Source organism: Anomaloglossus baeobatrachus, chromosome 2, assembly GCF_048569485.1.
Source record: "Anomaloglossus baeobatrachus isolate aAnoBae1 chromosome 2, aAnoBae1.hap1, whole genome shotgun sequence".
Lineage (NCBI taxonomy): Eukaryota > Metazoa > Chordata > Amphibia > Anura > Aromobatidae > Anomaloglossus > Anomaloglossus baeobatrachus.
In genome coordinates, this window is record NC_134354.1 from 188776417 (window position 1) to 188800135 (window position 23719).

Consider the following 23719-nt stretch of genomic DNA (forward strand, 5'->3'; position numbering starts at 1 on the left):
CAGTGCATGTCAGACCAAATGAGAATCATGAGGTCAAAGGAACTGCCCAAGGAGCTGAGAGACAGAATTGTGGCAAGGCACAGATCTGGCCAAGGTTACAAAATAATATCTGCAGTACTTAAGAGCACAGCGGCCTCCATAATCCTTAAGGGGAAGAAGTTTGGGACCACCAGAACTCTTCCTAGACCTGGCCATGAAACCAAACTGAGCAGTTTTTCTTCTTTAATAAATTTTCAAAAATGTCTAAATTTCTGTTTTTTTTCTGTCAAGATGGGGTGCAGAGTATACATTAATGAGAAAAAAATGAACTTTTTTAATCTACCAAATGGCTGCTATGAAACAAAGAGTGAAAAATTTAAAGGGGTCTGAATACTTTCCATACCCACTGTAAATATAAAAGCAAAGGAATAGGTTAAATATAAAAAAAATTACTTATTTCTTTATTGCCGCAGCACTCCAGTGCCATTGCTGTTGTTGTCCTCACCGGTTTCTGCTGACCTCCCGCAAGAATCATTGTCCATATACTGACTGATGATCACAGCAAACACTGTCCTCTATGGCAGTGCCTGAATGTCACTGATGTGGCTTGTGATTGGCTATATATTTTTAGATAAAAGCGGTAGAGAAAATGAACAGTAGGGATCCTGGATGACCCATTTAAAGAAGACCTGTCACTTGTTCCTAAAAATTGAAATACCTTGAAAAAATCCCTGATCTCCTCTGATTTTGCTGCACCTTTTCATTTTGCGCTGTGTCACTCCATTGGAGAGATATTCACATTTGGTTTGCATGGAGCACATTATGTGAAATTTTTGCTTGCAGACCAACTGGACATTTCTTCAGAGTTTTCTCTGGGAGGCCTGTGCTTTTACTCCTCACTCCTGATGCTGGCTATCTGTAATTGGCAACATCAGGGAGGAAGAGGTGAAAGCACACAACCCTAGCGAAGTCTCTAAAGAAATTCCAAGTTGAACTAGAAACAGACATTTCACATATTGTGCTCCAAAACAATAAATGTAAATAACTTTCCAATGGAGCGACACAGAGCAAAATGGAAAAGAGCAGCAGAATCAGGGCAACTCATGGATTTTTACAAGGTAATTAACTTGATTTTTTAATAAATGACAGGTCCCCTTTAACAGTTATTTCATATGTTTTTCCATTCTTCCACATACTGCTACATCAGAAGCTGGGAAGCTGCTTACCAACATGGGTGTAGGTTGTAGATATTTCAGATTTTCCAACAGTATTAAAGATTGTATTGTACCACAACCTTGAAAATGCTGGACTTTGCTGTTCATATTCACAGCTTTGCTGCTTTTGGAAATCACATAAAGGAAATGAGGCAGCTGTTTATTATATTCCAGCATTCCATGTGTAAGGTGTTATTAGTTACAGAATGGTTTCATTTATTCTTCTTCAGGTATCCTTGGACCAACGTTACGTGCAGAAGTAGGAGATACTTTAAAAGTCCATTTTAAGAATATGGCTAGTAAGCCTCTTACCATTCATCCACAAGGAATTTCATATGGAAAGCTATCAGAAGGTAATAAAAATGAATTTCACTCAACCATTCATAATAGAATAAATATAAAGGTGAAATGAAATGATATTAACATGTTACATGAGACCAAGTTATATAATGTCCATCCTTTATTTATATAAACAGTATTATCTTGTCACTCACAGACCGAGCCCCTGATCACTTGCCGTGCTCGTCTGCCCTAACAACCATTCTGCAGAGTGCTTGTATAGCCATAATACAAAGTTGTCACAAAATAGTGTATATAGCATCCACAGGGTGGTGGGAATGCGGATCCCCTTTTATTACATTTTCTAGATACCTAGATATATAGGTACCTTCTCTGCTATCATTTACTCTTTGCATTGTATAAAGTTCATACTGATCACTAAATATTAGGATTTTTCAGGTCGACGGACCCATCCAGTTTTTCCAGCAAAATACACTTCAGGAAACATCAATAAATGTTTTCATGAAGTGTCTTTTTAGTGAGTTTTTGTACATTTCTAAACGCTCGCTTTTTCAACATTTTTTGACTGTCAGCCACAATTGACCATCACATTAAATATGCAAATTGCCCCTTTAGAGAGGAAGAGGATTTGAAGTCTAGTGCCACCTGTTCAGCGACCTGCCTCCTTTATGAAATTTGCGCCGGTGCCATCCTTGTGGTGGCAGCGCGTGCACAGTGTGATCCTGCAGCCACACTTCAGGTCTTCAATGAAATGCGAAGATCAAGATTCACGCGCTATGTGATTTTACAGACTGTCATTAATAAAATGGTGCCGATTACGTCACGGGCCTGCCGATGGTGGCAGGGAACGACATGATTCCCGCCGCTGCCATTTAAATTGTGCTGTTGATATTTGAGAGGGTGAGCCAAGTGGCAAGCAGGCACAGGTGGATCGCCTGTTAGCCCCACATGTCTGCTGTTGAAATCAGGAGACATGTGCGGAGATTACCGCCGGCTCACCGCAGCAGCTGGCAGTGATTACTGCTACATGACCAATGACGTACCATTACGTCATTGGTCATGAAAGGGTTAAAGATTCGAAGAGTGTGTGGAAGTATGAGCCCAAACTACAGTTTTGCAATGCATTCGACTATTTTCTCCATACAGAAGGCGCATTGAAGCTGTCATCGCCAACAAAGGCTTTTGTACGAAATATTAAATAAATTTCAGTAAGCGTGTTCAATACTTTTTCCCTGTGTCATTTCTAAATATTATACATCAATAAATTTATGGAAATCTATGATTTGATTTCTTAGCCTGTCTGGATTGGATGGGTTGTTACTGACATCTGGTGAGAAATTCATATAAACAACACGTTTAGAAATGTATTTATTAAAAAAATTGATGATGTGTTCAATACTTATTTCACCCATTGTACAGTATTTTGAAATGTGTTGCTGCCATCAATTTCTAAATGAGTTAATTGTGTCAAATCAAATGCAAAGTGTGTAGCTTTAGACTTTTGATCTCTGTTATGTAAATCATTGAATTCTTATTTTTAGGTAGATTTTACACAGTGTCCCAACTTTTTTGGAATTGTGGTTTTATAATTTCTTAACCTCTGCTAACAAGAGCCATGTAATTGTGTCTGTATACAAACTGCATACATTATTAATAACATATCTTAGACATTATGAGAGTAAGGCCTAAGGCGGGCTTTGCACACTACGACATCGCAGATGCGATGTCGGTGGGGTCAAATTGAAAATGACGCACATCCGGCATCGCATGCGACATCGTAGTGTGTAAAGGCTCGATGATACGATTAACGAGCGCAAAAGCGTCGTAATCGTATCATCGGTGCAGCGTCGGCGTAATCCATAATTACGCTGACGCGACAGTCCGATGTTGTTCCTCGCTCCTGTGGCAGCACACATCGCTGTGTGTGAAGTCGCAGGAGCGAGGAACATCTCCTACCGGCATCACTGCGGCTTCCGTAGGATATGCGCAAGGAAGGAGGTGAGTGTAATCCATAATTACGCTGACGCGACAGTCCGATGTTGTTCCTCGCTCCAGCGGCAGCACACATCGCTGTGTATGAAGCCGCAGGAGCGAGGAACATCACCTTACCTGCCGCCGGCTGCAATGAGAAGGACGGAGGTGGGTGGGATGTTTACATCCTGCTCATCTCCGCCCCTCCGCTCCTATTGGCTGCCTGCCGTGTGACGTTGCAGTGACGCCGCACGACCCGCCCCCTTAACAAGGAGGCGGGTCGCCAGCCAGAGCGACGGTCGCAGTACAGGTGAGTCCATGTGAAGCTGCTGTAGCGATAATGTTCGCTACGGCAGCTATCACAAGGATATCGCTGCTGCAACGGGGGCGGGGACTATCGCGCTCGGCATCGCAGCATTGGCCTACGATGTCGCAGCGTGCAAAGTGCCCCTAAGCTACACGGCGAGAAAAACGGTGCGAGTGGAGTGCGATAAAACATCACTTTCCACTCGGGCCAACATTAGCCTGTGTGTCAGCGCACATGAGCGATTATTTTCTCAGCCCTAATCGGACCGAGAAAACAGTCACAGCATGCTGCGAGTGCAATGTGAGACTCTTTCTCTCGCACCCATTCAAGTCTATGGGGCAAAAGAAAAATCGCACTGCACTCGCAATACACCGGTGTACCGTGAGTGCAGTGCGAGAATCGCAATAGCCGGCTACGGAAGAGAGAGGGAGATAAACCCCTCCCTCCCCTCCTGAGTGCCGGCCCGCCCCCCGCAGCTGAGGTCCGCTCGCACAGTCGGACCACAGTCGCAGGGACACTCGCATGACACTTGGCTCCCGCTGTACTGCCAGCGTGAGCCAAGTGTCATGCGAGGATCGCACTAGTGCCCTGTGTGGCCCCGGCCTTATGTACTTACTTTAATAATCCATAGCAGAATGACAGTATAATCTCCTGCCTTATATCAAAATTAGCATTTTCTGAGTCCAGTTTTAGTTTAATTTAATTTTACTATTATACCCCTATTCTGACATGGATTTTTAAAGTCAGTACACATCAGGTCTAAGAGATATATTTAGTAATACGTGCACAATATAATAACTGTATATTATAGTGACAGATTTATTATTCCATTTTATTTTTCATTAAAAAGAACTTTTCAGCATGTTTTTACATATGGAAGAAGTTGAATGGCTGTCTAGACCTTTGTCTCCCTTTTTCCAAGTGTATTAACATGTAGTGCACTCGCTGCCGAATTTGCATATGGTTCCTACACCAGATTGCTCATACCGGACAGACTGGTCCTCTACTTAAAGGCTGCTTTACACGGTACGACCGACTGTGCAATTTCACAATCGATCATACCCGCCCCCGTCCTTTTTGCGTCACGGGCAAATCGCTGCCCGTGTCGCACAAAGTCAGTAACCCCCGTCACACGTACTTACCTCTCGTGCGACCTCGCTGTGGGCGGCAAACGACCACTTCCTGGAGTGGGAGGGACGTTCGGCGTCACAGCGACGTCACACAGCTGCTGGCCAATGGAAGCGGAGGGGCGGAGATGAGCGGGACGTAAACATCCCGCCCACCTCCTTCCTTCACATAGCTGGTGGCGGCCGCATGACGCAGGTGAGCTGCTGTTCATGGTTCCCGGGGTGTCACACGGAGCGACGTGTGCTACCCCGGAAACGATGAACAACTAAATTAAACGATATTATGAAACCTAGCGACCAGTACACGACTCACGATTTGTGAGCGATACTGCGTCGCTAGGAGGTGTCACACAGGCCGGCATCGCCAGCGATGCCGGATGTGCGTCACAAAAACCGTGACCCCGACGATCTATCGCACGATAGATTGTCTGGTGTAAAGCAGCCTTTACTGTTATAATTGTTATTGGGGGATAAGCACCTATACAACCAAGTACTATTTCCATATCCAAAAATGTGTTAACATGTTCCCTTTAAATTCCATGCAGACAATACTCATAGAAAAAAACAACAAAAGAGTTACCTAGACATAGCTATAAACATATACACATAACAATTACAGCATCATGTCAATAGGATCATACCACCAGTATTTTACTTAACAAGTGAGGTTAACATTTATTCCCCTTACAAACAAAACATATTCTGAGACATTCAATTATGGGATAAAAATGTAATATCACTGAGGCTGCAAAGAATAAAGGGAATTCTCTAAACTGTCACTGATTTTTTGCTACCCTACCAGGGAGCAGCCTGGACACTTACTAGGATACTTGCTGCAGTTTTTATAAAATCACTTCATCTGCTGTACCTCCACCAGTTCCCAGTAATCCCTGATTGACAGCTTTCTGTGTATACTGTGCATAGGCAGAAAGCTGTCAATCTGTGGACTATGGGACTATACAAATCTCATTAATATGGGGGGATATATGACAGCAAGTTAGCTAGTCCTCTACTGATATTCTCTTGCAAATAAAACTGTCATTTTAGCAAACCTACAGCAAGCAGCCCAGAACTTAACACATCACTGTAATCAAGGTCTCTGTCTCTACATTATGCCACTCACAGATTAAATTTGTGACAGATTCCCTTTAAAGAGGTTGCTCAGTGGAGATTTTTGTCTAGCGCTGCATCTGGCTGACTTCTAAAGGCCCTGTCACACACAGAGATAAATCTTTGGCAGATCTGTGGTTGCAGTGAAATCATGGACATATTGTTCCATTTGTACACAGCCACAAACCTGGCACTGATTTCCACAATTTCACTGCAACCACAGATCTACCACAGATCTGCCACAGATTTATCTCTCTGTGTGACAGGGCCTTAACAGTGTGTAACATACATAATGTTAGGATTCACCAATTCTTGATGCGTGGAGTAGTCTCCACATAGTTACAAGTATATGATTTGCCCACTTGCGGTTATGCTCTGACTAGATTCTTTTCTATTTCTTTTAATACAACATTGAGAAAAGCAGATGAGAAGCTAATTATCCCATGTCTGCAAGTCGACAAATCACATACACACAAAAATAAAGGTGGAAGTCCTTAGGAGTAAAAAAAAAAACTAGGACATTTTTACATAGCACAGATTTGCCAATGACAAATAATTTTTTAGGATTTTTTTCTCAGAAGATCCAGAGAAAAAAAATATCAAACCAAAAGTGCAATTTTTTTTCTTTTTGGGAATCACGTGGGTGGGATAGAAAATACTCTATTGACATAACTGATGGCATATAAACAAATTATGTCAGAATTTAGGTGCAGAATCCCAAAATATGATCTGAAGTTTATATAGCAGATATTTGCTCCATGGTTAACCCCTTAACCCCTTCACGACCGGCCGATTTTTCGCTTTCCGTTTTTTTTTTTCGCCATTCTTTTTCTGAGAGACGTAACTTTTTTATTTTTCAGTCAATATGGTCATGTGAGGGCTCATTTTTTGCGGAACGAGCTGTACTTTTAAATGAAACCATTAGTTTTACCATATAGTGTACTAGAAAACGGCAAAACAATTCCAAATGCAGAAAAATTGCAAAAAAAGTGCGAAAGCACTATGGTTTTTGAGATGTTTTATTCACTGTGTTCAATATATATGGTAAAACTGATGTGTGGGTGTGATGCCTCAGGTCAGTGCGAGTTCGTAGACACCAAACATGTATAGGTTTACTTTTATATAAGGGGTTAAAAAAAATCGGAATTTGTCCGAAAAAAGTGGCGCACGTTTTACACCATATTCTGTGACCCGTAATGTTTTCATTTTTCGGGATCTATGGCTCAATGACGGCTTAGTTTTTGCGTCTCGAGCTAACATTTTTAACGGTACCATTTTTGCGCAGATGCTACGTTTTGATCGCCTCTTATTCCATTTTGCGCAAAAGTTGTGGCGACAAAAAAACATCAATTTGGCGTTTGGAATTTTTTTGCCGCTACGCCGTATACTGATCAGATTAATTGATTTTATATTTTGATAGATCGGGCGTTTCTGAACGCGGCGATACCAAATGTGTGTATATTTTTTATTTTTTTAACCCTTTCATTTTCAATGGGGCGAATGGGGGGTGATTTGAACTTTTAGGTTTTTTTGTTTTTTTTTAATTTTTTAAAACTTTTTTTTTTACATTTTTTTTATTTTACTAGTCCCCCTAGGGGGCTATTGCGATCAGCATTCCGATCGCTCTGCAGTATCTGCTGATCACAGCTACAAGGCTGTAAACAGCAGATGCGCTCACTTTCTCTTTTGCTGTGCCGCTGGCACAGCGAAAGTGAAAGCAAGTCAGGTGTAGTATATTAGTCATCACATGACCCTATGCTACCATGACAACTATCGGGAGTCACGTGATCGCGTCACGTGACTTCCGGTATCGGGCGGTAAGTAAATGTTTACCGCGATTGCGCTTATAATGGCGCTGTCACATATTGACAGCGCCATATAAGGGGTTAAACGGCACGAGCAGATAACGATTCTGCTCGTGCCTAGCAGGCACACATCTCAGCTGTGAAAATCAGCTGAGATGTGTGCCGATCGCAGCATGATGCTGCCGGCAGACCGCGGGCAGTAACATTATGACCGCAAGGACGTAATTTTACGGCCCGCGGTCGTTAAAGGGGTTAACGACTGTGGGCAGTAAAGTTACGTCCTAGCGGTTATAGTGTTAATCCCCGCCGGCTGGCGCAGGCAGCCGGAGGGGATCTGCGCACATGTCAACTAATTTGTACAGCTGACTTGTGTGCCTCACAGACAGGAGTGGAATCGCATTCCACCCGTTCCTGTTAACCCCTTAAATGATGCTGTCAAAATGTGACAGTGTCATTTTAATGGCGATCACTGTAAAACTGTACTCACCGGCCGCCATCGGAAGACACGTGACGTGTTCACGTGGCCGATGGTTGCCATGGTAGAACAGAGTCATGTGATGACTACTATAGCTATCATGGCTCACTTCCTGTTTCACATGGCCTAGTGCTGTGTGAGACAGGAGATAATCATTTCTGGTGTTCACAACTGTGTAGCTGTGATCAACAGAAAAGAATGAGTTACCAGACTGCTGATCCGTATAGTCCCCTAGGGGGACTAGTAAAATAAAAAAAAAAATAAAAATTAAAAAAAAAATAAAAAAGTAAAAATTCATCAAATCAAAATTAAACAAGAAAAATAAAAAATATACATACATTTGGTATTGCTTCATTCAAAATATAAAATCAGTTAATCTGATCAGTAAATGGTGTAGCGGCAAAAAAAATCCAAACTCCAAAATTACGTTTTTTGGTCCCAACAAATTTTGTGCAAAATGCAATAACATGTGATCAAAACTTAGCATCTGCACAAAAATGGTACCATTAAAAACGTCAGCTCGAGACGGAAAAAATAAGCTATCACTGAGCCATAGATAGCGAAAAATGAAAATGCTACGTTTTGTGTAAAATGGCGCAAAAGGTTCGCCTTTTTTTGGACAAATTTCAGATTTTTTAACCCCTTAAATAAAAGTAAATTTATACATGTTTGGTGTCTTCAAACTTGTACCAACCTAAGGCATCACACCGACATATTAATTTTGCCATATACTGAACACGGTGGCCAAAATATCTCAAAAACAATCGTGCAATTGCATTGTTTTTGCAATTTTTCCACACTTGGAATTTTTTTTACCATTTTCCAGTATGCTATATGGTAAAAATCATGGTTTCATTTACAAGTACAACTCGTTCCGCAAAAAACAAGCCCTAATATGGCAAGATTGACGGAAAAATAAAAAAGTTACGGCTCTCGGAAAAAGGGGAGCGAAAAAAAAGTAAAACGGAATTTCGGCTAGGAGGAAGGGGTTAAGGAGACAACAAAAGTTATTGCTACAGTTTGCAAAATATATGTCCTGCTTTGTAAGCATTATATCAGAAGTTGATAATATATTTTATTTTCTTTAGGTGCAAAATATGCTGACGGGACGTCTACCTTGGAAAAAATGGACGATTTTGTTCAACCTGGTGAAATTTACACTTATAAATGGGATATTACAGAGGTTGTGGGCCCAAAAGAAGCTGATTCTGACTGTTTAACCAGTAGTTATTATTCAATGGAAAACCCAGTACAAGATGTGAATTCTGGTTTGATTGGTGCATTGCTGATTTGTAAAAAAGGTAAAGAAAACTATGTCCATTCATTAGTTCTGAATAAGTAAAGAGGTTATTCCATAAAACATGTTTTTAACCTGTTCAACAAGAACTTCACAAAGCCTTCCGTTCCTCCTCACTGAGGGACCTCATTCAGAGTAAGGACAGACACAAAGTGGTAAGATGGTATCTGGCCATTACATTAGCTTGGATGATGGACACTGCATATAAAAATGATAATGCAGGTAGTCAGTGTTGTAACTGGAGTCCAATGGGTCCATGAGCAAAATTTGGACCTGCCTTTCCCACCGCATGTTGATCAGATGTCTTGGCCCTTGTAGCATTCTAAATCCTATAAAGCCACATGAGTTGTCCCACCTTCCCCATTATGTGGTAATTTTCCCAATTATGTACTATTGTCCCCCATCCTGGGCCCATTCCTGGTATATATGTCTCCCTTCCTGATAAATATGTGGCATATCCTGGTATGTATGTGGCTCATTTTGGTGTATATGTCTCCCATCCTGGCCCAATCCTGGTGTATATATTCCCCATTCTGCTGTATATATTCCACATCCTTGGCCCATCCTGGTATATATGTCCCCTATCCTGCTATATATATTCCCCATTCTGGTATATGTGTCCCACATCCTGGAATATTTGTCCCCCATCCTGCTATATATGTCTCCCATCCTGGTATTTATGTCCCCAAACCTGGTATGTGTTTTCCCCATCCTGGTATATATATTCTCCATCCTGGTGTATATACAGTGTGTCCACCCATATCCTGTCCACCGCCATTAACTTGAGAACAGTGGCAGCTATAGTCATAGAAATAGTGTCTAAGTATAGTAAAGTAGCCATGCGCTATGCAATGAAACCATCTATAGCACCACCTGGTGGAAAACAACAGAGTTAGCATTTTTATCTTGAAAAATGGAACGAGATAGAGAAAAAAAGGGAATTTAAAAATTGTAGGGCATCATCAATTCAATACGAATCGACACCTTGCATACAGAAATGCTGTCATATGAAACCCATGACCCCCCTAAAACATTGAATGCTGGTCACGCATATGGTGCTCATTTAACTTTGATGCTCCAAGTGGCCACCATCAGCTGCAACGCACATTTGGACTCTGAACAGCATACTGTATCTTGCTGCACGTTGTGCAATATGGTAGGTGACACGTTTGCATAAGCATCTGTGATACGTCGTTGTAGGTCCTGCAGTGTTGGTGGAGGGGTCGCATACACCTGCTGTTTGATTGGACCTCACAGAAAGACCCCAATGGGGTCAGGTCAGGTGAGCGTGGAGGCCACTCCACGCAGCCACCATACCCAATGACTAGTAGGAAGGTCTCCATGAGGTATCGCTTCACGTCCGGAGCCTTGTGAGTTTTACAAGTTCTAATCATAGCATTTATGTATGCAAGGTGTCGATTCGTATTGAATTGATGATGCCCTACAACTTTGTAATTCACATTTTTTCTCTATCTCGTTCCGTTTTCAACATAAAAATGCTAACTCTGTTGTTTTCCACCAGGTGGCGCTATAGGTGGTTTCATTGCATAGCGCATGGATACTTTACTATACCTAGACACCACTTCTATGTTTATAGCTGCCTCCGTTCTCAAGTTAATGGCGGTGGACAGGATATGGGTGAACACACTGTATATCTCCTGTTATGCCACTTTTTTAACACATAAAAATATAAATTATTCTACTCACATTCCCTCCGCTCCACCAGTGCACTGCATCCTGTTCTTATGTCAGCAACTGACTTGAGCATGTAAGTAGCGCATGATGTCGCTTCCAAGAAATGTCAGCTGCTGCCCTCTGTTTGGCTGGCAACTGGTAATGTTGTGCAGGAACTCAGTGGGTCTCTGTGCAGCAATAGATTTCAGTTGAAATATGCGCTGGCACCGGCGGGCCCCTCGACCCTGGGCCCGGTTGCGATCGTGATCTCTGTGATTGTGAACCTTATGCACCTGCAGGTAGTCTACTGATGGTGAAAAGTCTTTTCTTAAGTAAAATGAGGCTTAAATGGACACACATAATGAAGATAAATGTAAATGCATTCGTAGATAGAAATTGCTTGATGATTAGAGGACAGTCTTCTGACAATTTTTCCAACACCCCAATGGTAAAGTTCTTAAACGTTTCTTGCACAGTCACATTGGGTCAATCAGAGCAGAAACATTCCACTGGTTGATAAGAAAGGATGAGGGTTCCCCATTTGTATATTCATATAAAAAGGGGTGAAGCCAATCAATTGCAGATATTCAGTCTTAATCTAAATTCAAAATCTGTTCTGTAAAAATCCAATATTTCTTTGTGCTCAAGCCTATGCATGTTTCTACATACAGCAGAACTGAGATAAACCAATTCCAGTGATTAAAGTAAATCAATAACTACCAGAAGAAAACAATGAAAAAAAGATCCTAGTATAGTAATAAGGCAAATAAGGCACATATCCATATATACAAATTGTGGACCAATGAGAAAATTATGGAGATAGACTACCATATAAAAATACAAACTTTATTTGAACAGTTTAAGAATTCACACAAAACAATCAGGATATACCATAATGTGATGACATAGGTGCTAGTCACGTGATTGTATCAGATGCCAGATGCACATTATTAATACACCATTATTATATAGGTTAGAAAAGTCAGTACCATACATGCATGTATGTGTAACTTAGGTAAGTTACAAAAGTAGTTATGGGAAAATATCCCTAATGCCACCAGGTAAGAATATAAATAAAATCAATCCCAATCCAGCAGTGTCTGGTAGTCACTCCCAATACATGTGGCAGCCAGACTTAGAGATCAATTACCTCTAAAATGCTATATTGACAGCACAGGTGGGTTCCCAGTAATTTGATCCCGACGCGCTTTTTGTATGTTGCCGTTGCTCGCTTTGTACAAGCACAACTGGCTTGTAATATTATGTGATTGTTCTACACCTGTAAAACTTAACAAACATTTCCCCATGAAATATTAGGAAGCCTGAAACCTGATGGAACACAAAAAAACTTTAACAAAGATTATGTCCTGATGTTTGGTGTGTTCGATGAAAGTAAAAGCTGGCAAACGTTTCCATCAACAAACAAGAGACCTTTGATGTATACTGTAAATGGATATGTGAATGGAGCTGTACCAGGTATGATACTTACTACTTAGTACATTGAATCTACTCTTAAAGAAAAGTAAAGTGATTTTCCACCTTTCTATTTTCATTTTACTATGGTCGGAGTGTGCTTTAAAGAGGATAAATAGCACCTTTCCTACTGATCCCCCTCAGCCCCTTCTTATTGACTGGGTCCCCTGCTGGTCTCTTCCTTTCATCTGGCATCAGCAAAATAAAAGGAGAGGAGACCGGTAGGGGAACCAGGCAATGAGGAGAAGCTCTGGGTTTGTCAGCTGAGTAGGTGCTATTTATTATTTTCACAGTAAATAAGAAAGAAAGGTGTGGAAAACCCCTTTAGGTTGAATTTCTAACAAACTCTTGTTGTTTGCCATTTGAACCTCAATTATATTTTCGGCTGTCATTGGGCAAGTGGTTAGAATCTATATGAATATCCAAAAAAAATGCTTATTTAAAATTTTCCATTTTTTTTTATTTCATTTTTGAAAGTGCACCCCCAAACACTTATTGCATAAACACATTTTAAAGAGGATCTTTCAGATCTATTATAGTAAATACTTGAATTCACCTGAAAAAAAAAAAACAATTCTGGATCACCTTTTCTTATAGCTCTGATGTTCCTTCTAGAAAAATCTGAATAACTAAAGACCAGGGTGTTACCATTCCACTCATTAAAGGGGTGTGTCCACACACAGTCTCATATTTTCAGTTTTGATTGGAGAGTGGGAAGATGTGCATGGACACGCCCACAAACTGTTACCACCCAGTTGTCACTTTAGTCATAAATTTCTAGAAGAAATAACAGACAAATGGCACTACAGAAAAGTATAGGACAAGATGCTCCAGAATGGTTGTTTCATGCAAAATACACTTATTTAACAAATAAAGAATTTAGAAGAGTTGGTTTGGTCCTATTTAAGGGTATCTCCTAATACATAAATGAGTAGATTAGATTTGCCAGGTTGGTCCTATGTAAATATCAGATAATGGTGTTTGTGTTCCAGCATTCACAGCCTGTGTCGATGATAAAATCAGTTGGCATATACTGGGTTTGAGTTCCAAACCTGAATTTTTCTCCATTCACATCTTTGAGCACTCTCTGGAGCAAAAACTGCATAAAGTCTCTATAATAAGTCTTGCTAGCATGGCGTCCACAACTGCAAACATGACGGTGACACGAGATGGTAGATGGAATATATCTTCTCTTGTTGAAACACATCTGGAAGGTAAGGATTTCTGCAATGTAGTCACGTGGCAAAGCGATTCATGGTGTGAAATGTATCAATATGTTAACATAAGATAAGGACGCACGAGAAACCCAATTGTATCAATCTGTTACCATAACCCAGATGTTTTAGAATGGGAATTTCAAGGACATCCATATGACAATTATTATAAAATATCAGAAACTTTATCATTGAACACTATGTAATACTAGATCTAGTTTTACAATTTACTGTGTTTGGAGTTTTTATCTTTTTGATTGTTCTTTTTGAGTTAGGCGGGCTTTGCATGTTGCGACATCGCAAGCCGATGCTTCGATGTCGCACGCGATAGTCCCCGCCCCCGTCGCAGGTACGATATCGTGTGATAGCTGGCGTAGCGAAAATTATCGCTACGCCAGCTTCACACGCACTCACCCGCCCTGCGACCGTCGCTCTGGCCGTCGCCCCGCCTCCTTCCTAAGGGGGCGGGTCGTGCGGCGTCATAGCGACGTCACACGGCAGGTGACCAATAGCGACGGAGGGGCGGAGATGAGCAGGATGTAAACATCCTGCCCACCTCCTTCCTTCCGCATATCCTACGGAAGCCGCGGTGACGCCGGTAGGAGATGTTCCTCGCTCCTGCGGCTTCACACACAGCGATGTGTGCTGCCGCAGGAACGAGGAACCACATCGGACCGTCGCGTCAGCGTAATTATGGATTACGCTGACGCTGCACCGATGATACGATTACGACGATTTTGCGCTCGTTAATCATATCATCTAGGCTTTACACACTACGATGTCGCATGTGATGCCGGATGTGCGTCACTTTCAATTTGACCCCACCGACATCGCACCTGCGATGTCGTAGTGTGCAAAGCCGCCCTTACTTGATTTCATGGAAGATGAAAAAAAACAACTTATGTTCATTTTATAGTCTGAAACCATTAATCTAAGCTCAGGATATTGTCATGGGATATTCATAAATGTCTAATATGCGTGAGTCCCATGTCTGGGAACTTCACATATCGAAATAATGAGGGGTTGTGACACCCAAATGACAATCAACAGAAGCTGCCTCCCCTATATACGTCATACTGCTGTAACTAGGACCTATAATACATTTATGGCACATAATGTGGACAGTATAATTATAAGGGGTAATGGCACAGTCCTCTATGTCCACTACCGCACTAATTTGTATGATAATTTCAGGGCAGGATTGGAAAACTGAATGGAATGAGTATGTTGCTGTCACTTTTCTGTCATGGGCTGAACATGCCTGGCACCTGGGGAAGAGAGTAAGGCTATGTGCCCACGGGACTATGTACCCGCGGATTATCCCATGGAAAACCTGCAGATTTATCTGGATTTTCTAGATAAATCCGCAGGTTATAGCAGGTACAGACACTCCCCATGTTATCCTATGGGACATGGGGAGTGCTGTGTCCATGCTGCAGTATGTGCGGCTGCGGAATTTGCTGCGGATGTCCCGCAGCCACATGTAACTGCATGTCAATTATTCCTGCGGAAATATCTGCGGATGTCCCGCCTCTCCACTATGGAGATACAGGGTGGGACTTCCGCAGGTAAGTCGCACGAATGTCCACAGGTTTACCACAGATATTTCGCTGGAATCCCGTAGCAATGGATAGCTGCGGATTCCGGGGATCAGCTGCGGGAAACCTGCGGACGTACCTGCGGATATATCCGCGGGTACATTGTCCCGTGAGCACATAGCCTAAATGTCTAGACAACATAAATTAACCCTTCATTAAGAGCACAAGGAAGAAGAGCATAATCTTTCTACCACCCTAGACCACCAGTGATGTGTCCATTTCCTACTGTAAACAACAACTGAAACAAACATTAAGCATAAGGAAAGCTGACATTAACCTCTCCACTTTCCTTTGTCTCAAAATAGTCTTAAAAGTCTATTTTGGTAAGTAAATGATATTCAAGGGTATGTGATAACTTCAAAATCGATGAGGATCTGACCCCCTAAGATACCCCAATCACCGAAATAATGGTGTTCTGTCCCCTGTTGCAATATAGCAACAGTGAACGTGGTCAAAAGCCGCTTTATTCACTCTCCGAAGGATTAACGGAGTAGAGTACTTGGCTATGTCCTGGTGCGGATCTCTATGGTTACATGACCAACGGTCTAGAATAAATTACATATGCTGGGTAATAGGTGATTGTGTCTTCATACTGGAATATATATTGTTTCTTTTTTCATTTTGCATTGTGTACATATTGTTTAGCTTCTTACAGTCCAAATAATACATGATGATACATATTAACGACAGTTGGATTTACTGATTTCTTTTCCCTTGTTTCTTTTACCAGCCGGCATGCATGGTCATTTGGAGGTAGAGTCATGTGTGGACCAGGTACACCGTACACTGAAAAAGTCCGTTTTTCAAACTAGATATATAAAACTGTGGCACTATTATGTAGCTGCAGTTGAAATTGACTGGGATTATGCGTCTGTGACTTCAGAGAACGCTGAAAAGTAAGTGTCTAAAACTGGGGTCACACAAGTCAATAATCAGTCCCATTCTCATACAGAAATGTGGTATTATTTTTTTCTCAATTGTTATCCACGTGCCGTCTGTTTGCAATCTATTTTTTTTACTCAGCAGCTAGTAAAGGGATCCTGTCATTAGATTTGACCCCTATAAGCTGCGACCACCACCACTGAGCTCTTATATACAGTACAGCATTCCAGAATACAGTATACAGGGGCCAAATCTGATGACAGGTTCCCTTTAATCATTTATGGCACCCTTTACAGTTTCCCATCTTACAGAATTGTCAGGTATCCGTAAAAATCCGATGCCATTATGCTGTTGCGTATGACATCCGATTTTTTTTATCGCATTGTACCAATATCGGATTTAAATTGCAGCATGCTGTGATTTTTTTCTCATGCCGAAAATAGTTAAGAAAAAAAACGCAGATCTGCATTGCCTCATTGTATAACATTGGTCCAAGTACAATTCCTTTATCGGATTGTACTCATCTGACATCTGATTTATACGCTCATGTTAGAGAGCATTAAAGGTCACTTATGTACTTACTTTTTCAATTAGTTAAAGGGAATCTGTCGGCAGGTTTTGGTTATGGAATCTGAATACAACATGATGTAGAAGCAGAGACCTTGATTCCAGCAATGCGTCACTTACTGGACTGTTTGCTGTCATTTGGATAAAATCACAGTTGTATCTGCAGCAGATCAACCAGTTCTCTGAATTCTGAGCTGTCTATTCCCCCGCCCACACCACTGATTGTCAGTTTCCTGTTTACACTGTGCATTGTCAGCAAGCTGCCAATCAGTGGTGATAGTGGGGTAACAGATTAGCAGGACTGCTTGGTATGCAACACCTAGTCTGGTAGTAATCATTTATTGATGATAAAACACTTCTAACATATTGAAACTAAGTAAAACATTCCTTGAATCAGCCCCTATATTATGTTGCTCTCAGTCTAACTAGCAAAAACCTGCTAACAGATTCCCTTTAAGTATTGCCATAATACAACTTATTAATGAGAAATAAGTATTTCCTTCTTTTATTGTGGCCTATTGGCATCCTGTTGTAGAACATGACTGCAAATTAAAGGGAATCTGTCACCAGGTTTTTGCAACCTCATGTGAGAGCAGCATGTTGTATTCAAAGAGATTCTGAAATTAACCATGTTTAACTTAGATCACTGTGTGCAGCTGTTCTGTCTTTATCTAAGAATTGAGTTTAGCAGAGCTGTCCCGCCCACACCAGGCTCTCAATAGAGATTGTGCATTGACTGTGAGTTGTCAAACACAGCAGGGGGGCATGACTGACTGCTGTGGACCAGCAGAGGAGTCACACTAATCTTAAACATACAGAAATAAACTCTTTAGATAAAAAATAGCTCGCACACAATTAAGAGAAGCACAGTTGTATTTTCTTTTTTAACCCTTGCAGCAAAACATTGTAAAATCTTGGTGACAGATTCCCTTTAAATATTTGGTAAAATATGCCTCATACAGTACCGACCAAAAGTTTGGACACACCTTCTCATTCAAAGAGTTTTCTTTATTTTCATGACTCTGAAAATTGTAAATTCACATTGAAGGCATCGAAACTATGAATTAACACATGTGGAATGAAATACTTAACACAAAAGTGTGAAACAACTGAAAATATATCTTATATTCTAGGTTCTTCAAAGTAGCCACATTTTGCTTTGATTACTGCTTTGCACACTCTTGGCATTCTCTTGATGAGCTTCAAGAGGTAGTCACCGGAAATAGTCTTCCAACAGTCTTGAAGGAGTTCCAAGAGATGCTTAGCACTTGTTGGCTCTTTTGCCTTCACTTTGCAGTCCAGCTCACCCCAAACCATCTCAATTGGGTTCAGGTCTGGTGATTGTGGAGGCCAGATCATCTGGCGTAGCACCCCATCACTTTCCTCCTTAGTCAAATAGCCCTTACACAGCCTGGAGGTGTGTTTGGGGTCATTGTTCTGTTGAAAAATAAATTATGGTCCAATTAAACGCAAACCGGATGGAATAGCATGCCGCCGCAAGATGCTGTGGTAGCCATGCTGGTTCAGTATGCCTTAAATTTTGAATAAATCCCCAACAGTGTCACCAGCAAAGCACCCCCACACCATCACACCTCCTCCTCCATGCTTCACAGTGGGAACCAGGCATACAGAGTCCATCCGTTCACCTTTTCTGCGTCGCACAAAGACATGGTGGTTGGATCCAAAGATCTCAAATTTGGACTCATCAGACCAAAACACAGATTTAAATTGGTCTAATGTCCATTCCTTGTATTCTTTAGCCCAAACAAGTCTCTACTGCTTGTTGCCTGTCCTTAGTAGTGGTTTCCTAGCAGCTATTTTACCATGAAGGCCTGCTGCACAAAGTCTCCTCTTAACAGTTGTTCTAGAGATGTGTCTGCTGCTAGAACTCTGTGTGGCATTGACCTGGTCTCTAATCTGAGCTGCTGTTAACTTGCGATTTCTGAGGTTGGTGACTCGGATAAACTTATCCTCCGCAGCAGAGGTGACTCTTGGTCTTCCTTTCCTGGGGTGGTCCTCATGTGAGCCAGTTGCTTTGTAGCATTTGATGGTTTTTGACACTGCACTTGGGGACACAGTTCAAAGTTTTCCCAATTTTTCGGACTGACTGACCTTAATTTCTTAAAGTAATGATGGGCACTCGTTTTTCTTTACTTAGCTGCTTTTTTCTTGCCATAGTACAAATTCTAACAGTCTATTCAGTAGGACTATCAGCTGTGTATCCACCAGACTTCTGCACAACACAACTGATGGTCCCAACGCCATTTATAAGGCAAAAAATCCCACTTATTAAACTTGACAGGGCACACCTGTGAAGTGAAAACCATTTCCGGTGACTGCCTCTTGAAGCTCATCAAGAGAATGCCAAGAGTGAGCAAAGCAGTAGTCAAAGCAAAAGGTGGCTACTTTGAAGAACCTAGACTATAAGACATATTTTTAGTTGTTTCACAATTTTTTGTTAAGTATTTCATTCCAGATGTGTTACGGTAATTCATAGTTTTGATGCCTTCAATGTGAAGCTACAATTTTCAGAGTCATGAAAATAAAGAAAACTCTTTGTATGAGAAGGTGTGTCCACATTTTTGGTCTGTACTGTATATTATAACTGAAAATCAGTTTTGCCTATATTATATGCACATTTTGTTGTTGGTTTTGCTGCAAATTTTTGCTGCAAACTTACAGCTTTTTCACAACATAAATCTGCATCATTATTCTGCCATGCCTCAATGTACCCTAACGGAGAATACAATGCTGATTCCTGTACATTGAATGCTAAGGATATTATAAGATACTAGATGGTGGCCCGATTCTAACGCATCGGGTATTCTAGATATGTGTCCCCATCGTGGTATAGGCAGGATCCTTGTGCATGCAGCATCCTGGTCTGTGTCCCATCCTGGTATAGTCTCCATCCTTGTATGGCCCTCTTCCTGGTATGTGGCCCCATGCTGGTATGTGCCCCAATCGTGGTGCAGCCACCATCCTGACATGTGCCCCCATCCTGGTCTGTGTGCGCAATCTGGTGTAGGCAGCCTCCCGGTATAGGCACCATCCAAAATGTTTCCTAAGGTGTCCCTTGTACCTGTCCGCCGGCTGCTCACTCCTGTGCGGCATCCGCTCCGCTTTTCCACTGTGTCTGGCAGTGAGTTGCAGGCTGTGGCGTTGGGAGGTGTGGGTTGGCCTGGTATGTGGGCTGATGCTGTGATGTGATGCACCACTCACAGAGCGGCTCAGTCAGTCTCTGCTTGAAGCCACAGCATGCAGTTATGTTCTGAAAGGTGGCTAAGGCTAAGATCACATGTCCAGTAGTCATACATTAGAACATGTCAACCAGCAATTCTTTGGCAAAAAAGTTGTGTAAATATTACTTTCTTGTCCGTTTTGAAAAAATTGATTTTTATGAAATCCGTTTTTTTTAACATGGGAGCCTATGGAAAACAGACCCATTTATATGCTTTCAACTTTGTGAGAACAGTTTTGGGAAAAGTGCTTCTTTGTTTCACCATGACTGTGCTACAATGCATAAAGCAAGTCCACAAAGGCATGGTAAGATGAGTTTGGCGTAGAAGAACGTGACTGGCCACACTAATCCCAGACTTCAAGCCCACTAGTTTGGAATTAACTAGAACTGAGATTGTGAGCCCCGCCCTCACAGAAATGCTCTTCTGGAGACAGACACAGTCCCAATTAGTGGGGTCTTTTTAATTTGTTCCTATTCCCTGTTGTTTTGAGTAAACAATATTAGCAATAGAATATATAAATCAATGAGAAATTACAATAAAGGTTGAGGAGTTGCTCATTGCAGATATACAGTGCCTGGCGAAAGTATTTGGCCCCTCAGAGCAGGAGCAGTTATACGGAGACTAGATTACACACAGGTAGATTATATTTATCATCATCAGTCATTTAGGACAACATTGGATTATTCAGAGATCCTCAATGAACTTCTGGAGTGAGTTTGCTGCACTGAAAGTAAAGGGGATGAATAATATTGCACGCCCCAATGTTCAGTTATTCTTTTTTACATAAGTTCAAAATAAGCAATAAATTTCGTTCAACTTCACAATTGTGTCCCACTTGTTGTTGATTCTTCACCATAACATTAACAATTTTTATGTTTATGTTTGAAGCCTGAAATGTGGGAAAAGGTTGAAAAATTCAAAGGGGCCAAATACTTTTGCAAGGCACTGTAAGATATTTTATTGTATAATGGTAAGAATCTTGTATGTTGACCTATCGTTAAATAATGTTGTCTTTGCTGTTAGAACGTACTGCCACCATCCATTTAAGAAAGTAGTGTATAAGCAGTATGTTGATAACACGTTCAAAGAGGAGGTTAAAAACCCCAGAGAACTTGGATTGATTGGACCAGTGATTCGGGCTCAAGTCAGGGATACGATTATGGTATGTATTGACATCTTTGTAATTTTTCTTGATAGCTAATGTCTGGATAGTTTGAGAACATGATTTAAGAAATCTTGGTTATTGCACGAAGCTGATGGTACAAATTAAACATGTCTGCACCATAATTCCTAGTTTTGTCTTTGCCCACTCAATTGAAAAATCCTAATCCATACCTAGAGTGAACACAGATACAAAACCTTGGATAAAAATGGAGCGCAAATACCCTGCAGTAAGTCAATAAATAAATAGTACTAGTAAATGTAGATAACATAGAGTACTTATTTTACAGTACCTGATCAAAAGAGTGGAAATGCCATTCTATCTCATCAAGGTGTACCTAATCAGGATGGTTCTATCTCTAGTATTTCACCTCATGTGTTAAACACAGATACAGAAGGCGAAATCCGTTAGAAAAAGCGGTTCTGTACAAATAATAATTTATGGATTAGAAGAAATCCGCGCTATTAGAGAATAATGGATAAGAGGATAAACATTTTTTATATGTATACAAGCTACAGTCTCATTTGAACACATACAAAACAATCAATGCATTTGCTTGATAAAATACATATAAAATTAGTGTCTATGTACACTTGAGTAAGAGGAGCTATAAATGTCCCATACAGCTGAGTATAAAATAGTTCTGTATCCACTCCACTCCAAGTATTCTGGACAGATAGGTACTTCAATATGCAAGTGACAATAGATCAACATTTAGTTCGCGGGACCCCAGCCTGTGGTTGCCACTCACTGGTGGTTATTTGTCACAATGGGTCACAGGCCAACACTGAGAGTTTGATAAGGGGTCCTCAGGGGTACACAGCCAGCATAAACAGTGCTGCGCTAAGGTGCTTTTAGAATGGCTTGGCGAATTGAATAGTCAGAAGGACTGATTCGCACACTGGAGCCATAGAAGTCCCTATCGAGCTGCTCTGTGCAGGTCGGTGATCATAAACACGCTAGGCGCTTATGCTGCCAATCAAGAGAGCAGTGTCTAGGCACTGTTACCAGAAACAGGTAAAATGGCAGCCGTTCAGTATCCTGTCTTGGCTTGTAGTATGGTAGAGTGGGTTAAGTGGTCATATAGACCAAGGTGCACATTGGGGCCGCAGGAGTACCTGTCAATGGCACACCGTGTCACGTGAGGGGTACACACCCGCTAGGCTCCTAAGCTGCAACCCATGATGGGTCAATGTCTATGCACTGTTACCTGTAACAGGTAAGATGACAGCTGTTCAGTGTCCTGTCTTGATTGCTGTACTGCCCTCCTCAGCCGCCTGTTAGATTGAGATCCCTGGATGACTTGCACGATGATTGGTTGATAATAATGAGCACCTGTCTACCAGATTCACGTGCTGTGTTACGTCCTTCCTCTATAGTAGCAATAGGATGATTAGTCTGGGCTGACTCCAACACACGTTTCGGAACCTACTAGTTTCCTTCCTTAAGTATTTTTTATATTACTAGCATATGTGCTCAATATGTGATCAGCGTAAGCCTGACCTCAATGTTCATAAGAGTCTAGTACTGAAGCTCTTATCAATGAGTACAATGAGTGTGGCTGAGCTAAAAATTTGCTTTTACACATCCATTGTCTCTTGTATGTGTTCTGCTGATTGGTGGTTACAGCTGGTATGGTAAGCTCCCCATAGACATTAGACTTCTCTTACAATGACTTATCTACAGGGAGAACAAAATAATCGGCTGTTGGACTTCCAGCATGTCGACCCTCGTATCCACATGATTGGTAAGGGGAGATCTGAGAGCCTCCATACAGATTAGCCTGCTTGACGATCCTGCCAATATTGGCCTGTTTGGTCGATTTATACTAATGTGTTTGTGGGCCTTTATTGTTTAATACATTTTGTCATGTGTATTTCCAGGTTGTTTTTAAAAACATGGCAAGCCAGCCCCACAACATATATCCACATGGCGTGTCATTACAAAAATTCTTTAAAGGCTATGCTCCAGACCTAAAAGGTATGACTGTCTTACGTATAGGTGTCAATTAAGTAACAGATTAATATTTGTGCACTAATTTGCATATTTTTGAACTAGGTAATGAGACACAGAATAGCACAGTGATGCCAGGGGAAACAGCTTCCTATTACTGGACTATACTGGAAACTGATGAACCTACAAATAATGACCCACAGTGTTTAACGAGAATGTATCATAGTACTGTTAACATTGTGAAGGATTTGGCTTCTGGACTCCTTGGTACACTTCTTATTTGCAAGTCAATGGCGTTAAATACTAGAGGACTACAGGTAAACACTTCATGGAAGCAATTACGATAGTTTATTTACTATTATCCATCAC

General features: G+C 41.3%; 1 protein-coding gene across 1 annotated transcript in view; it reads left to right on the forward strand.

The window, feature by feature from the left end:
• The window catches only part of F5 (coagulation factor V), a 158797-nt gene that overhangs the window by 32791 nt on the left and 102287 nt on the right, over positions 1-23719 (forward strand). Inside the window, exons 3-10 of the mRNA XM_075335550.1 lie at positions 1424-1546; positions 9377-9589; positions 12577-12735; positions 13725-13946; positions 16275-16440; positions 21259-21397; positions 23281-23377; positions 23456-23667. Of these exons, the coding sequence (XP_075191665.1) occupies positions 1424-1546; positions 9377-9589; positions 12577-12735; positions 13725-13946; positions 16275-16440; positions 21259-21397; positions 23281-23377; positions 23456-23667 (1331 nt within the window). The remainder of the gene's footprint in view (positions 1-1423; positions 1547-9376; positions 9590-12576; positions 12736-13724; positions 13947-16274; positions 16441-21258; positions 21398-23280; positions 23378-23455; positions 23668-23719) is intronic.